General features: G+C 49.5%; 1 protein-coding gene and 10 non-coding genes across 11 annotated transcripts; 6 read left to right on the plus strand and 5 right to left on the minus strand.

The window, feature by feature from the left end:
* The first annotated feature begins 16 nt into the window (after positions 1-16).
* On the plus strand, positions 17-99 carry TRNAL-CAG. Its single transcript has one exon. It is a non-coding gene; the product is annotated as a tRNA-Leu (tRNA).
* A 335-nt stretch (positions 100-434) lies between these two features.
* Positions 435-508, plus strand: TRNAI-AAU. Its single transcript has one exon. It is a non-coding gene; the product is annotated as a tRNA-Ile (tRNA).
* Positions 509-725: 217 nt separating this feature from the next.
* On the minus strand, positions 726-799 carry TRNAT-AGU. Its single transcript has one exon. It is a non-coding gene; the product is annotated as a tRNA-Thr (tRNA).
* A 264-nt stretch (positions 800-1063) lies between these two features.
* TRNAS-AGA lies at positions 1064-1145 on the minus strand. Its single transcript has one exon. It is a non-coding gene; the product is annotated as a tRNA-Ser (tRNA).
* A 208-nt stretch (positions 1146-1353) lies between these two features.
* TRNAI-AAU lies at positions 1354-1427 on the plus strand. The gene has a single exon. It is a non-coding gene; the product is annotated as a tRNA-Ile (tRNA).
* A 218-nt stretch (positions 1428-1645) lies between these two features.
* Positions 1646-1717, minus strand: TRNAH-GUG. The gene has a single exon. It is a non-coding gene; the product is annotated as a tRNA-His (tRNA).
* Positions 1718-1840: 123 nt separating this feature from the next.
* Positions 1841-1912, minus strand: TRNAD-GUC. The gene has a single exon. It is a non-coding gene; the product is annotated as a tRNA-Asp (tRNA).
* A 1168-nt stretch (positions 1913-3080) lies between these two features.
* TRNAD-GUC lies at positions 3081-3152 on the plus strand. Its single transcript has one exon. It is a non-coding gene; the product is annotated as a tRNA-Asp (tRNA).
* Positions 3153-3324: 172 nt separating this feature from the next.
* Positions 3325-3398, plus strand: TRNAI-AAU. Its single transcript has one exon. It is a non-coding gene; the product is annotated as a tRNA-Ile (tRNA).
* Positions 3399-3720: 322 nt separating this feature from the next.
* Positions 3721-3792, plus strand: TRNAD-GUC. The gene has a single exon. It is a non-coding gene; the product is annotated as a tRNA-Asp (tRNA).
* Positions 3793-4425: 633 nt separating this feature from the next.
* On the minus strand, positions 4426-12993 carry CPOX (coproporphyrinogen oxidase). Its single transcript, XM_416596.8, has 7 exons — positions 12570-12993; positions 12345-12491; positions 11732-11842; positions 10742-10883; positions 8229-8447; positions 5892-5996; positions 4426-4962 (listed from the first exon to the last, which is right to left on the minus strand). Exons 1-7 carry the CDS (start codon positions 12970-12972, stop codon positions 4875-4877), a joined length of 1215 nt encoding a protein of 404 aa, XP_416596.2. The 5' UTR covers positions 12973-12993; the 3' UTR covers positions 4426-4874.
* Between the last annotated feature and the right edge of the window lie 41 nt (positions 12994-13034).

Consider the following 13034-nt stretch of genomic DNA (forward strand, 5'->3'; position numbering starts at 1 on the left):
GGACCGCCATCAGCGCGTCAGGATGGCCGAGCGGTCTAAGGCGCTGCGTTCAGGTCGCAGTCTCCCCTGGAGGCGTGGGTTCGAATCCCACTCCTGACAACCCTTTTTTTTTTTTCTCCCTTTGCTCCGCGGGCGCTCGGTTGTGGGGCCGCGAGACCGCGCCGTTACGGGGGACGGGCGGAAGGCAGCGGAGGGCAGGGAAGGCACCACCGAACCGCGGAGCCGAGGGCGAGGGGTTGCAGAGAGAAGCGGAGGAGAGCGGAGAACGGGCGGGGCAGGGAGAGGAGGCTTCGCCGAGGAAACGCGTTATGCCTGCGCTTTTGTTCCTATCGTGGGCGAGGTGCTGCCCGAGGGACTGCGCCGGTGGTCGCGGAGACGCCTGGACGCGGTTTGAGGAGCCGGATCAGAGGTGGCACGGAAATAGTACGCAACGTGGCCGGTTAGCTCAGTTGGTTAGAGCGTGGTGCTAATAACGCCAAGGTCGCGGGTTCGATCCCCGTACGGGCCAGTTGGTTTTTGAAACTCTCCCTGAGTTTTTTAATGCATAGAAATCAAAACATGGGAACGTTGGTGTAAAGTGAGGGTGCAGTCTGAGGAGCGCCCCCGAGGTGAAGCCTGGGCAGGGACCTCAGTCGCTCTGCGGGGAGCAGAACAGGCGGCGGCCTCCAGCTGTTTTCTCCGCTGCGCTCGCTCAGCTCTTTGGCGACAAAAATCGCTGCGCCCGGAGGCACCGCTGGGATTCGAACCCAGGATCTCCTGTTTACTAGACAGGCGCTTTAACCAGCTAAGCCACGGCGCCGGGGAGGCCGCAGCCGTGCGGGCCGCGCCCCGCCCAAATGGGCCGCGGTGCGCGGTGGGGGAGGGGGGCGCGGGAGCGGCGCGCCGAAGGGTGAGGCGTCACGCTGAGAAGCGTTCCCTCCGTCGGGCTGCTTCTGTGGGTGCGCCGTCAGTAACTCTCCCACTCTGGGGAGAAAACGTTTGTAAAAGAGCTGCGGGAAAGCAAAAGGAGCACCGAGCGGTGCGGAAGGGAAGGCGGCGCCCCTGGGTGGAAAAATAACGGCTCCGTAGTCGGCAGGATTCGAACCTGCGCGGGGGGACCCCAATGGATTTCTAGTCCATCGCCTTAACCACTCGGCCACGACTACTGCACGCGGCGCCATTTTGGCCTCTCGCTATTCAGCGCGGCTCCGCGCCGTGCCGTCGCTACCCTTCGGAGCCCCGGCCTTTTTCCCGAGGCCTCAGGTGGCCCCGAGCCGTCGGCAGCCCCGCCGAAACGCGCGGCCTCTGAGCCGGGGCGCGGTGGAACGGCGTGCGAGGCCGGCGGTTGCAGGCGCGTGGCGCGGCCGTTGGGCGGGCCGGTTAGCTCAGTTGGTTAGAGCGTGGTGCTAATAACGCCAAGGTCGCGGGTTCGATCCCCGTACGGGCCACTACCTTTTCAGTTTGCTTTTTTTTTTTTCCTCCCGCCCTCGTGTTTCCTGTCAGAAATCACCGCCCCCGGGCGGCGCCGGCCCAGCTGCGTCCCGCCCAGCCCAAGGGGCCGTGCGCTCTCAGCCGCTCCTCCCAGCCGCTGGCTGAGCACGAAAATACTTAGAAAGATAACAAACAGAAATGAAAAAAGGAAAAAAAAAAAAAAAAATCACTCTCCTGCCGTGACTCGGATTCGAACCGAGGTTGCTGCGGCCACAACGCAGAGTACTGACCACTATACGATCACGGCCGCCCTGTGCCCGGCGCCACCGCCGCACACAGTGGCGCACTGTGCCGCCATCTGCCTCAAGCGCTTCCGGCGCCGCCGGCAGGACGCGCTGTGCGCTAAGGGGCGGTAAAATACTTGCTACGTCTCCCCGTCGGGGAATCGAACCCCGGTCTCCCGCGTGACAGGCGGGGATACTCACCACTATACTAACGAGGAGAGAACTGGGAAGCTTATTTGCTCTCCGGCTGCCGTGAGGGCGCGGATGGGAGGTGCGGCAGCTGCATTACCGGGCTACCGTTTGGCGGCCCGTGAGACGCCTGAGGAGATTGTGACGTGCTGGAGCTGTCGGAGCTGTGGAACCTGCTGCCTTTCCCGACCAGTGTTTCATGGCCCAAACCCTTCCACGTGATCCCGATCGTGTGCTAAAACCTGCGGGCAAATAACCTCACTGAAAGACCAACTTAAGATCTGCCTCTCCCAGTCTTGAGTGTTCCAGTCAGGATTGTGCAGCGCATCCCACCGCATCTTCTTTGTGATCCTAATGTCAGTCTTAACCCAAGTAGATTATACATGAATATTATGGGGCATACAATGGCCCTGCAGTGCCCTGTGCCAGCCCTTGTCTTCCCACTGTGTACAACACACAGTATGGGGTTCTATTTTCTCCTCCTTCACACATCACCGACTCTTCCTGCTCTTTTTGTTTCTTCCACCAGACTTTTTGTGTCACATTCCTTTCCAGTCTCCAGCTCTTCTTGCTCCACATCTGTGGCAGTATCTTCAAAGAGAGATCTCTCTCTCAGGGAGAGCTCATTGTGGCCTTCCAGTACTTGAAGGGAGCTTATAAACAGGAAGGGGAATGGCTGTTTACAAGGGTGGATAGTGATAGGACAAGGGGGAAGGGTTTGAGACTGAGACAGGGGAGGTTTAGGTTAGATATTAGGAGGAAGTTTTTCCACGCAGAAGGTGGTGACGCACTGGAACAGGTTGCCCAAGGAGGTTGTGGATGCCCCATCCCTGGAGACATTCAAGGCCAGGCTGGATGTGGCTCTGGGCAGCCTGGTCTGGTAGTTGGCGACCCTGCACATAGCAGGGGGGTTGATGATGATTGTGGTCCTTTTCAACCCAGGCCATTCTATGATTCCATGATTCCTCATGGCAGTTGTCTGGTTTTCAGCGAGCTTTGACTTTTCCCAGTGCTTTGGTTTTACACGTGGTCTAACTGGCTTTCTAGCTGGGAGGGATTGCTGGTTTCCCTTGGTGACCGGCACAAAGAGAGTGGCAATTTGAGTGCCCACAAGTTAGTGGGATCTCTTCACACACCAGGCGTGCTTTCGCGGGCTTTTTTTGGCGGGCTGGCAGGGCAGTAGTGCGTGCACTCAGCTCCTCGTTAGTATAGTGGTGAGTATCCCCGCCTGTCACGCGGGAGACCGGGGTTCGATTCCCCGACGGGGAGGTGGCTTTACGTTTTGGCTCTGCGCTGTAGTGTCCTACGAGTAATCGTGAAGTACTATGCTGCACGTTATGCGAGAGGTTCGAAAATCAGGTTTTTTGATATTTTTCCTTCCCCCCACGGGGCGTCGGAAGGACCGGTGAGCTGTGGACACAAGAAACCATATTTACAAGACGGCCGGTTAGCTCAGTTGGTTAGAGCGTGGTGCTAATAACGCCAAGGTCGCGGGTTCGATCCCCGTACGGGCCACTTGTGTTTTGATGCTGATTATTTTTTTGTTGGATGTCATTGATTACTGAGGAAAAGCTGCACGGCGCGTGGACTCATTCCGCTACGTCGAAGTTTGCGTGCTCAGTGCGTTAGGCGTTTCTTTGCAGAATGGAGTGAAAAAGCAGCGGGTCCGGGACGGCCGTCCGGCTGAGGTGTGAGAGTGGCCGTCGGTCCCGCAGGGCCGGGATAACAAGCTGGGGCGGTTTAGACTCAAAACTGCACGGAACCCATTGCATTACCTCACAGCTCGGAAACGCTGACGTCATAGGATGCGCCAGCGGGAGCACCTGGTGTTAGCTACTCCTCGTTAGTATAGTGGTGAGTATCCCCGCCTGTCACGCGGGAGACCGGGGTTCGATTCCCCGACGGGGAGGTAGTAGTATGTTTTTTCTTCAGCAGCGCAGCTTTTTGCTTTTCCTTTCTTGGAAGGAATCGTTAACCACTCAGGTAACTTAGTCCAATTGTCAATCCATCACTGCCGTGCCCGCGATCCATGTCCCTCAGTGCTACAACTACACAATTGTGAGCAAAGTGCAGGACCTGGCCTTTGGTCTTGGTAAAACACATAAAACTGGCTTCAGTGCCTCTGTCCAGCCTATCCTGTTCCACGTGGAGCCTTCCTCCCCTCAGGCAGCTTTTTTCTCCCACTTGGTGTCATCTGCAATTTACTGAGGGTGCACTCAAAGTTTGTGCTGCAGGCAGAAAGGGCAATCAGAGCAGCCAGAAGGTGTGTGCAGGAAGCCCAGAGCCACACCCAGCAGCTTCCTGACCAACCCAGCCCTTCCTGACAAGGAATGGGCAGAGAGTAAGTGCTGGTGTGGTTGATCACAGGTGAGAGAGAACTAGGGAGAGCAGCACTCAAGAGCTTTTCTTTTAAGCATACAGCCAACTCTTGCACCCAGCAGGCACAACTGAGACCCTAAGCCAGTTTCCACTGATCCCCACCTCCAGCTGAAACATAGTGCTACCTGTCTTTTTCACAGGATCATCAAAGCAGATGTAAAGATTTAAACCATACCAAATATTCACTTTATTCTTTATAAAAAGTGTTTCTAGAACATCCCAACATTATTCTCAAGTAAGCAGTGCCATCTAGGCACTGATAGTGCTTTAAATCCACTGGGGGAATGCTTCACAGTAATTTAACATTTTGCAATCACACACAAATCAGTTGAAGTTCATAAGCATGCACACTAGCCCTGGGAGGGTATCACCAGTCCTTCACAAGGCAATATCAACAAGGGATGACAACATCAGCTGATCACTCTTAAAGAAAGAGGTCACATATTTGCAAGTTACAACAAGTCTATAGCATCATCATTAAGGCACCAGGTAAGAGTATAAATAGCTATACTAAGACGCCGTGCAGCAGCAGTTCAGAGGAGCTGGCTTGCAGGCTTTCCTCTTCTTCTGTAATGGCTCAGTATAAGCAATCCACCTTCTTCACGATCCATGTCAGTGCACCCAGTCTTTGGGATTGCGGAGAACCTCTAGAATTTCAGCTTCCTTTGAGCTCTCTGAAGGTGTGTTCATGTATTCCCACCTGCAGAGAAAGGGGAAATGCATTCAGACTGCCCTGCTGTCTGCAGTTGCCTCTCCTAAGGATGCAAAGCTACAGGCCAAAGAACTGAACGTTGCTAGGTGCAATTTGGTGTTGTTCTAAAGTAGTGCAAAGAGAGAAAATATCCACACATTGAGAGACTGAGCTAACTTTTACTGCCCAGATAAGATTGTGGCATTGTAACAGTTCTATGAAAAAGCCATCTCAACACCAGCGAGCAGCATATTAAGATTAATAATAATGAACAAAAACATCCTTATGCCACTGTATGAGTCAGCAGCACACCTGCATCTCAGATATGCAGCTTCTGTTGTCTGATCCTTATCTCCAGCTCAGAAAGGACAAAGAAAACTGCGTAGAGAAAAGTGGCAAATGTGATGAAAAGTGTGGAGCAGCTAATGTACAAAGACTTAAAAGAGGGGCACTGATCAGTTTCGAAAGTAGACAATTAACAACAGAAGTCTATGAAATAAGAGCTGTTACAGAGAAAACAAATGAGAAGAAAATCTGAGGAGTCAAACAAAGCCATTGGCTGCAAGTAGAAAACACAGAGGCTCTTTTTCAAGTTTACAGTTAAACTGTAAAACTCCTTGCCACAGGCTTGTTAAGACTGACAGAAGTTCACGTGCTTTCCAAAAAGCTACTGCAAAAACACCCAAAGAGGAAGCAGGAGAAATCTATCAAGAGGCACTAAGTAAGCATTAAAAAAATATCTAAACCATACGTAACTGGTGAATGAGTGAGCGCAGCAGAACAGAAAAGCACCTGCATCTATTTGGCCACTTCTTGTATCAGGCATGAACCAACCAGTGTTAAGAGACTACACACCAAAACAGACCATTGACTTAATCCTATAAAGTATGTTAGTAAGAACAGTGCCTACCCGTAACTCCATACAACTATTCCCTTACCTTGCAGTCAGTGGCAGGGACATAAGAATACTTTCAATTCTCGATCCTGGCGTTAGCAGGCCAAATTTTGTACCTCTGTCATAAACCAAGTTGAACTCCACATACCTACAGGGAGCGGAAATACAGCAGAAAAACACGTCTATTATCAGAAGTTGATCGTGCTTTCTTCAGATAGCAGACATCAAACAAAAACAGACTTTCAACGATACTGAGTGTCAGAATGAACCCCACTTTGAAGCCAATTGTTCAGCATACAAAAAGAGCAGTGACAATTCAGCAGGGTTTATCTCAACAACCAGGATGGAGGTATTAGTACCTAAGAGACAAATGGGAAGAGAGGAACCCTTGCTATTTGCAGAAACAGAGATCTCTGACTAACCCAATAATCTGCAAACTGGTTCAGTGCAATAAGCAGGCCGAGTTCGTCCTGGATGCAGCTTGAAGAAGCTACTTCCCCTTATAATCTTACCAGGTTTGCTAAATCCCATTCACAGAATGGATCCTGAAAGCCTAATGCTCCAAGAAACAGTTACACCAAATTAAGCATATGTGTTTATCTGGGTAACTGTTGCAGGCCAGTGATTGAAACTTGAACATTTATGCCATCTTCATGCCACTTCTACAGGTTTCTTTGCAGAAAAGGCAGCAAGCAAATACTTCCTATTTCTGCAGAGAGCACATATATGATTTCTCCATGTGCTCAGATAGGACAGAGACAAGAGTATCTACCGATAAACTTAAGCTTTTGCAGCATTAATAGTCCCTCATCGTAATATACACCCTCAAACATCTTTTAAGTTCCAGTAACTTTTTGCCACAACAGAAAAACAAAACCCCTCTGTATCTTTGTTCCTTTGCAAAGAGTTCATGACATACTTATTTCAATGAAAGAGAGTAAGTATGTACGTAAGAAACTGAAAGCACTTTTGGGTACAGTAATTTGGTGCCTTTCTGGAGTTTAGCTTCATTACTGAATAGTAAGCATGACTACCTTACCCTTATGCTCCTCATGTGACAGGGCATATCACTGGTCTGCAGAAGGTGGGATTCAGGACACAGTGCACACATGCACCCCTGTGCTTGTTACAAAATGCAGTGGCTTCTCTTGTTTTTTAAAGGAATCTGAGAGAAACAGTGGCATTTTTATGGGTTGCTTACGCTGTCGCAACACAGGAGAGTAAGAGTTACAGATGAGGGTGTGCTAGTACCTTTTCTGCATCCTCCCCAGCAAGCTAGCATTGAGTATCAAAAATTGTTCTGTACGCAGAAATATTGCAACTCTGAAGTATTTGAGCAAACTTACCCCACACCATGACAGGATATAAAATACGCTTCAGGACATAAGCCCTGTGACCATGAAGAACTAGCTCATTTTATTCTAACCAGTCTCATCCACCTCCCGTTGTATGAATCCTTCCTTGTTTTTTGGCCCAAAGCTTGCCTTCTGAGGCATTTCTTGAGATTAGACTCTGACTTAGATGAGAGGTGAGCGTTGCCGTGTGGCAATCAACACCACTGTGTGGACAATTTTACATTTGAAAGCACCTTCCTCCAGAGCTTCATGCCTCCAGAAGAGAGTGCTCAGGAGTGGTTACTGGCAGAAGATCTGGCCTGTGACTAAATAGCCCCAGCTTGGTGTGGGAAAGCTGGGGAATGATACCATGGTGCCCTGTGAAAAACAGGATGCAGATGGGCATCCCTGCTCCCTCTTATCTGCTGGAAAGACCCGGAAGATGGCAACAAAGCAGTTTCTGATGAGATCCCAGAGCCAGTAGCTGCCACTCTAAGGAGACCTGACTCAATCACTTTGGATTCAAGCTGTCACTCAAAAGAGAGCTGACTCAACCACTTTGGACTTATAAATAAGTTTGTACTGCCATTGCAATCGTCGTCGTCGCCACCGTGTCATCAATGGAACAACACCTGATGACCCACCACTACTGAAGATCAGTGACTGAACTATGAACCACGCTGGACCCATGGTGGTGACTATCTCCCTCTTGCCTCCTATAGAGACTCCTTGCTCCTATTTCCTATCTTTTCTGCTGCCCTTCTTCCCTTCCCCATCATCCTAATTTGTACCTATAAAGACTCCTTGCTTCTATTTCCTATCTTTTCTATCGCTCGCCTTCCCTTCCCCATCACCCCAATCCGTAATAGTGTCCATCCTCCCTTTCCCCATGTCCCTTATTAAGATTTGTTATAAACTGGTCGGACCAACATTTGAACCGTTGTTTCTTAATCTCATGCTGGGTATACATGTATCAAAGAACCTCCTCTCCCTCCTGTAAATTGGAGCGAGACACCCGTGTATTCTTTTGCTCCCTTGATACTCACCGTCCTCTCCGAAGCTGCTGCCACAGTTTCTCCTCCGGTGTGTAGGAGTCGTGGCAGTGCTTCTTCACAATGGGAACGTAAGAAGGCACAACAGCTTTGGCACAGCTCTGTACAAACTGGAATACTTCCTCCTTGGAAGGAGAGTCCACGTCATCAAAGAATATGCCTCCAATCCCTCTTCGCTCACCACGGTGCTTGATATGGAAGTAGTCATCACACCTAGATGGGGCAGCAGACAGTTATTAATAGGACCCACAAAAAGAACCTCTTAACTGCTACCTGGCACAGGACAGCACTAGTGAAACAGTGATGAGAAGTCAGTTCTTACAGTGCCAGGTGCCTTGCTGTTTCACTGACTGTTATGAGTACTGTACAGCCCCATACAGAATGCAATCACTGAAAGCTCTGATTAAATGGGTATCACAAAGCTGTGGCCACTGAACATACAACAGTCAGTGACCATGGCAAACGTTTTCACGTGTACTCATCTAATAATCATCTAATTCATATTCTCTACCTATGAGGAGGAGGGACACCTGATTTCAAAAGCTCACCTAGGAGATCTTTCTAGAGTTCATTCCCTGAAATATATACAGGTTCCAGACTATTTGTACAGCTTTCAGACAAATGTGAAATAAGCAAATAAACTTAGAAGAAATAACCTCTTTATTCTTTTTGCTATTATTGTGAAAAAAATTACTTTCTGCATCAAAACTTAAAAAAAAGATCAGCAAACCCAACACTGAATAAAAAAGCCACTGTCACTTAAAGGGAAGGAAAAAACAAAAAGGGAGGCAGCCTTCCTTGGAAAAAGACTTTATAACAGTTTAAGTTTGGAAGATGGAGTCATTCTAGCACTGGCTATTCACAGCTCACTGTCAAGTTTATGAAAGAATATGCGCAGCTTATCCTATAATGAAGAGGAAATGAATCTATTTTGTATTTACTGGGAGTGTGTAGGTATGCAATTACTGCAAGTCAGCTGATTCACCGTATCCACATCCAACTTGCAGTTGTTTGCTTAGGCAACCAAGTCCTGCAAGTCTTCACCTAGGGCAGAAATAGAAGGGAAGCAGAACGCCACAACAAGAAGGAAATCCTGTCTTCCTTCAGGACTAACACACCAGACGTGTCCATCCACAGTTACTGTTAACAAGCAATACAAATGGCACAGCCATAGAGGGAGAGACAGGGAGACAGATAACCGAAGCTATTTTTTTCATTCACTGAGATGATCAGTTTTTTTATTTCATAGCAGGAGGAAGAGTCTGGAAAAAAAGGCTGAGTCAAAAATGCAACCTGACCAGAGTTTTAAAGCTGGATCAGGAAGGCAATATGGTAAATGTAACAAGACCTTTTCTGGTTAAGAAAAGATGGAAAAAAGGCAATATAAATTAGTAGAAGCACGGAGGAGATTCACAGTCCTCCAGCAATGAGAACGACATGCCCCTACACAGCTGCTGCTTACAACAAATGCTCACGCTGGGATTGGGAAAACTGCCTTTGTCCAGTGGACACAATGGACAAATGTCCTCCTTTGAGCTGCCCTCAGACTAAGAACAGACATCCATCTCTCTGATCCCAGCTGCTGGCATTGCTTGCCTCCTTATCCTGCAAACAACATGACCATTAGGGTTGGCTTTCTGAACCAACGCGCAAAAAATTCATCAGACAGGCTGTAATCTTAACATTTTAAGGTGTGCTCCTGGACCAAGTGGTTCACACTCAAGCTACAACACCCACATTATCTCCAGTCCTCAGGCAAGACCTGGTATCTGACAAAAGGCTAACCGTCCTTTCCGGATACCACAGCTTGCAGCAGATAGGATTATCAGAGACAGAGCAGCAAGCCCCCACTGAGCAGCTGGGAAAGATCCCATCAACTACATGTCTCAGCTCAAGAAGAACATTCAAAGTTCACACCTTTAGAGAATACGCTGTCCAACACTATGTGAATGTGTCACTGGGAACAAAACTACAGCTTCATAAAAATCATGAAGCTTCTACATTAAGGAGAAGCTCCTTTACCGACACTGCAAAAAAAAAGAAAGAAAGAAGGATAATGAAAGACACATTGAATGCAGAATAACTTGAGTGGAATTTAGTCATGCACATTTACCATGAGTTCACTGTAAGCAAAATAAGTGCAAGTCCAAAGTCCACAGGCCTCTGAGGCAAAAAATCTCATCCTAGTTTGACACCGGAGGGTAAAAAGAACATGTAAGATGCCTAATGAGGTCTTTGGCTTACAAAATCTTGTAGAGTCAGCTTATTTTTATACTCAGTTTACAGACCTAAGATCCTAATCAGCTCTCAGGCTTCTGTAAATAAGAGACTGCTTCAGACTACATTTTGTCCCAGAGTGTGTATCTGCTGATTTTCATTAGGGTCTGCTGACACTTATCAGAAGGCAGAAGAGAACCTACTGTTCCTAGAATGCACTTAATTGGCAATTTCTAATGCTGCTTTCTGCTCTCACAAAATTTTGGAATCCGAGTACATCTCTCACATACCATTTCTTATACTTGGGATACAGCTTCAGATCATGCTTGTCACAAACTTCTTTCAGAGTCTTGTGGAAATGTACAGCATCTTCTTCATTCAAGTACGTCGGAGTGAGGTCCGTTCCACCACCAAACCACCACTGTTTAGTTCCTATAGGAGAGAGGCAAGCAACAACATTGAAAAACGAAAACAAACAAACGCAAAGCAAAAAGCCCACCTTCCAAACAGAAATGCATTGCTAGTGGTTCACCAGGAACAACTATTCGTACAGTACAAAATAAAATCATTATTCCATGATAGCCCTAACCAATCACGAAAAAATTGAGTTCAAGGCAGTGCAATAACCAGGAAAATACGAAACTAATTTCAAGGCAGAGAAAACCGCTTGTTGGATATTGTGGATGCTCTATAGGATCTGATAGAGTAACAAGTCTATCACACAAGGGCTGCCCAATGCTCCTGTCACTGTTACCTCTACTGCTTAAATAAGACAAGAAAACTGCGACTTCTTGGATACTTCAGTAATCTGGAAACATTACTAAACCCAGGGGAACTAACTGGTGAGAAATGATCCAAAATGTTCTGGCAACATAATTCCAAGCCTCTCTGAAGTTTCTGATTTGAACGATAGGTATGTGCACAATCACAATGCACAAATGACCTCCCCATTCTAGACCACCAGGCCCAGAAGCCTGCCTCAACAGCAGCACACTGCAGAAACTTAGGGAAAAACGACCTAAGGCAAGTAGAGAGCCATTTTCCTGACAGCACATCCTCCCAACTTTGGAGACAAAGGTTGTATATACCTGACCAGAACGCCCACCAGTCCTTCACGAACCTTTCTTCTATTAAACTCTAGAAAGTGGTGCTACTCAACAAGTTCTTAGCACAGCTAGGACAAAAAGCCTACTGGTTCTTAACCTCTTAGCCTAGTCACGCGCTCACCATTCCTTCATACAGTACTCGTCACGTGTACTACACTGACTTATAGTTCTTACCATCGGCTTCCTCGATTTCAAAGTATCTGTAGTTGAAGTGCATGGTGGGAACATGAGGATTCTTTGGATGGATAACGGAGCTTACGCCCATGGCACAGAAAGGCAGCTTTCCTAGGTAAAAAGATGCACAGAAAGAAGATCTACAGTTTTTCAAATAACTTCATTTATTACCTTTTAAGGAACATTGCTATCTATCCTTAGTTTTCAAGCTGTCATTCGGCTACAAGAGAATTTCACAGTAATTATTACTCTGGGCGAAATTTGCTTCTCATCCACACATTTCTACGTGCCTCATTAAAAGCCTTTTTCTGCATTAGTCCTAAAAATGCAAAAAAGGGATAACTATAGAATTGTTAACGTTGGAAAAGACCTCTCAGACCTCCTAGTCCAGCTGTCAACCCATGTCCACTAACAACATCCCTCAGTGCCACATCTACACGGCTCTTGGACACCTCCAGGGACAGTCCCTCCACCTCCTCCCTGCGCAGCCTGTGGCACTGCCTCACCACTCTTTATGAGAAGAGATTTTTCCTAACATCCTACCAGAACCTCCGCTGAAATAATATGTTGGAGCACCCCTCCCTCCCTCCCTCCCCTATCGCGGCCCCCTTACCATCCTCGGTGGCCTTCAGGGCCTTCCCCCTACTCCTCATCTGCCGCGCCGCCTCCTCGGACAGCTGCCCGAACACCACCGACACGTTCACGCCCGCCTTCTCGAAGACCTCTCCGTCCTGCAGCACGCAGCTGATGCCGCCTCCGCCTGCCAACGCCGCACCGGGTCACCGAGGGCCGGGAGCCCCCCGCGCCCCGCCGCCCCCGGCCGCCCCGCCCCCCGCACCTTCCTTCCTCTCCCAGGTATCTACGGCGAAGGAGGCGCCGGGGTCCAGCGCCGCCAGGGCGCGGCACACCTCGGCCTGCGTCTCCATGATGAGCAGTTCCATGCGGCTCCCCAGCTCCCGCCGCCGCCGCCGCAGCTCCCGCAGCCCGCTCACCGGCGGCGCCATGAACCGCCGTCGCATCTCCTCTTCCTCTTCTTCCTCGGCCGCGGCCATGGAGGCCCGCCGCCTCCACAGCCCTAGCCCCAGCCCGCCCAGCGCCCCCGCCGCCGCCAGCGCCCAGCGCCGCCCGCCTCGGACCGCGGGGACCCCCGGCGGCGCGGAGCCCAGCCAGCGGCGGGACGCGGCGGACAGGGCGGGCGGGGCGCGGGCGGCCCCGCGGAGCAGCTGCGCGGCGGCCGCCATGACGGACACCAGCGGCGCTCTGCCGCCGACCGCGGTGGGACGGGATCCCAGCAGAGGGGGCA

The sequence above is a fragment of the Gallus gallus genome, chromosome 1 (assembly GCF_016699485.2).
Source record: "Gallus gallus isolate bGalGal1 chromosome 1, bGalGal1.mat.broiler.GRCg7b, whole genome shotgun sequence".
Classification (NCBI taxonomy): Eukaryota; Metazoa; Chordata; class Aves; order Galliformes; family Phasianidae; genus Gallus; species Gallus gallus.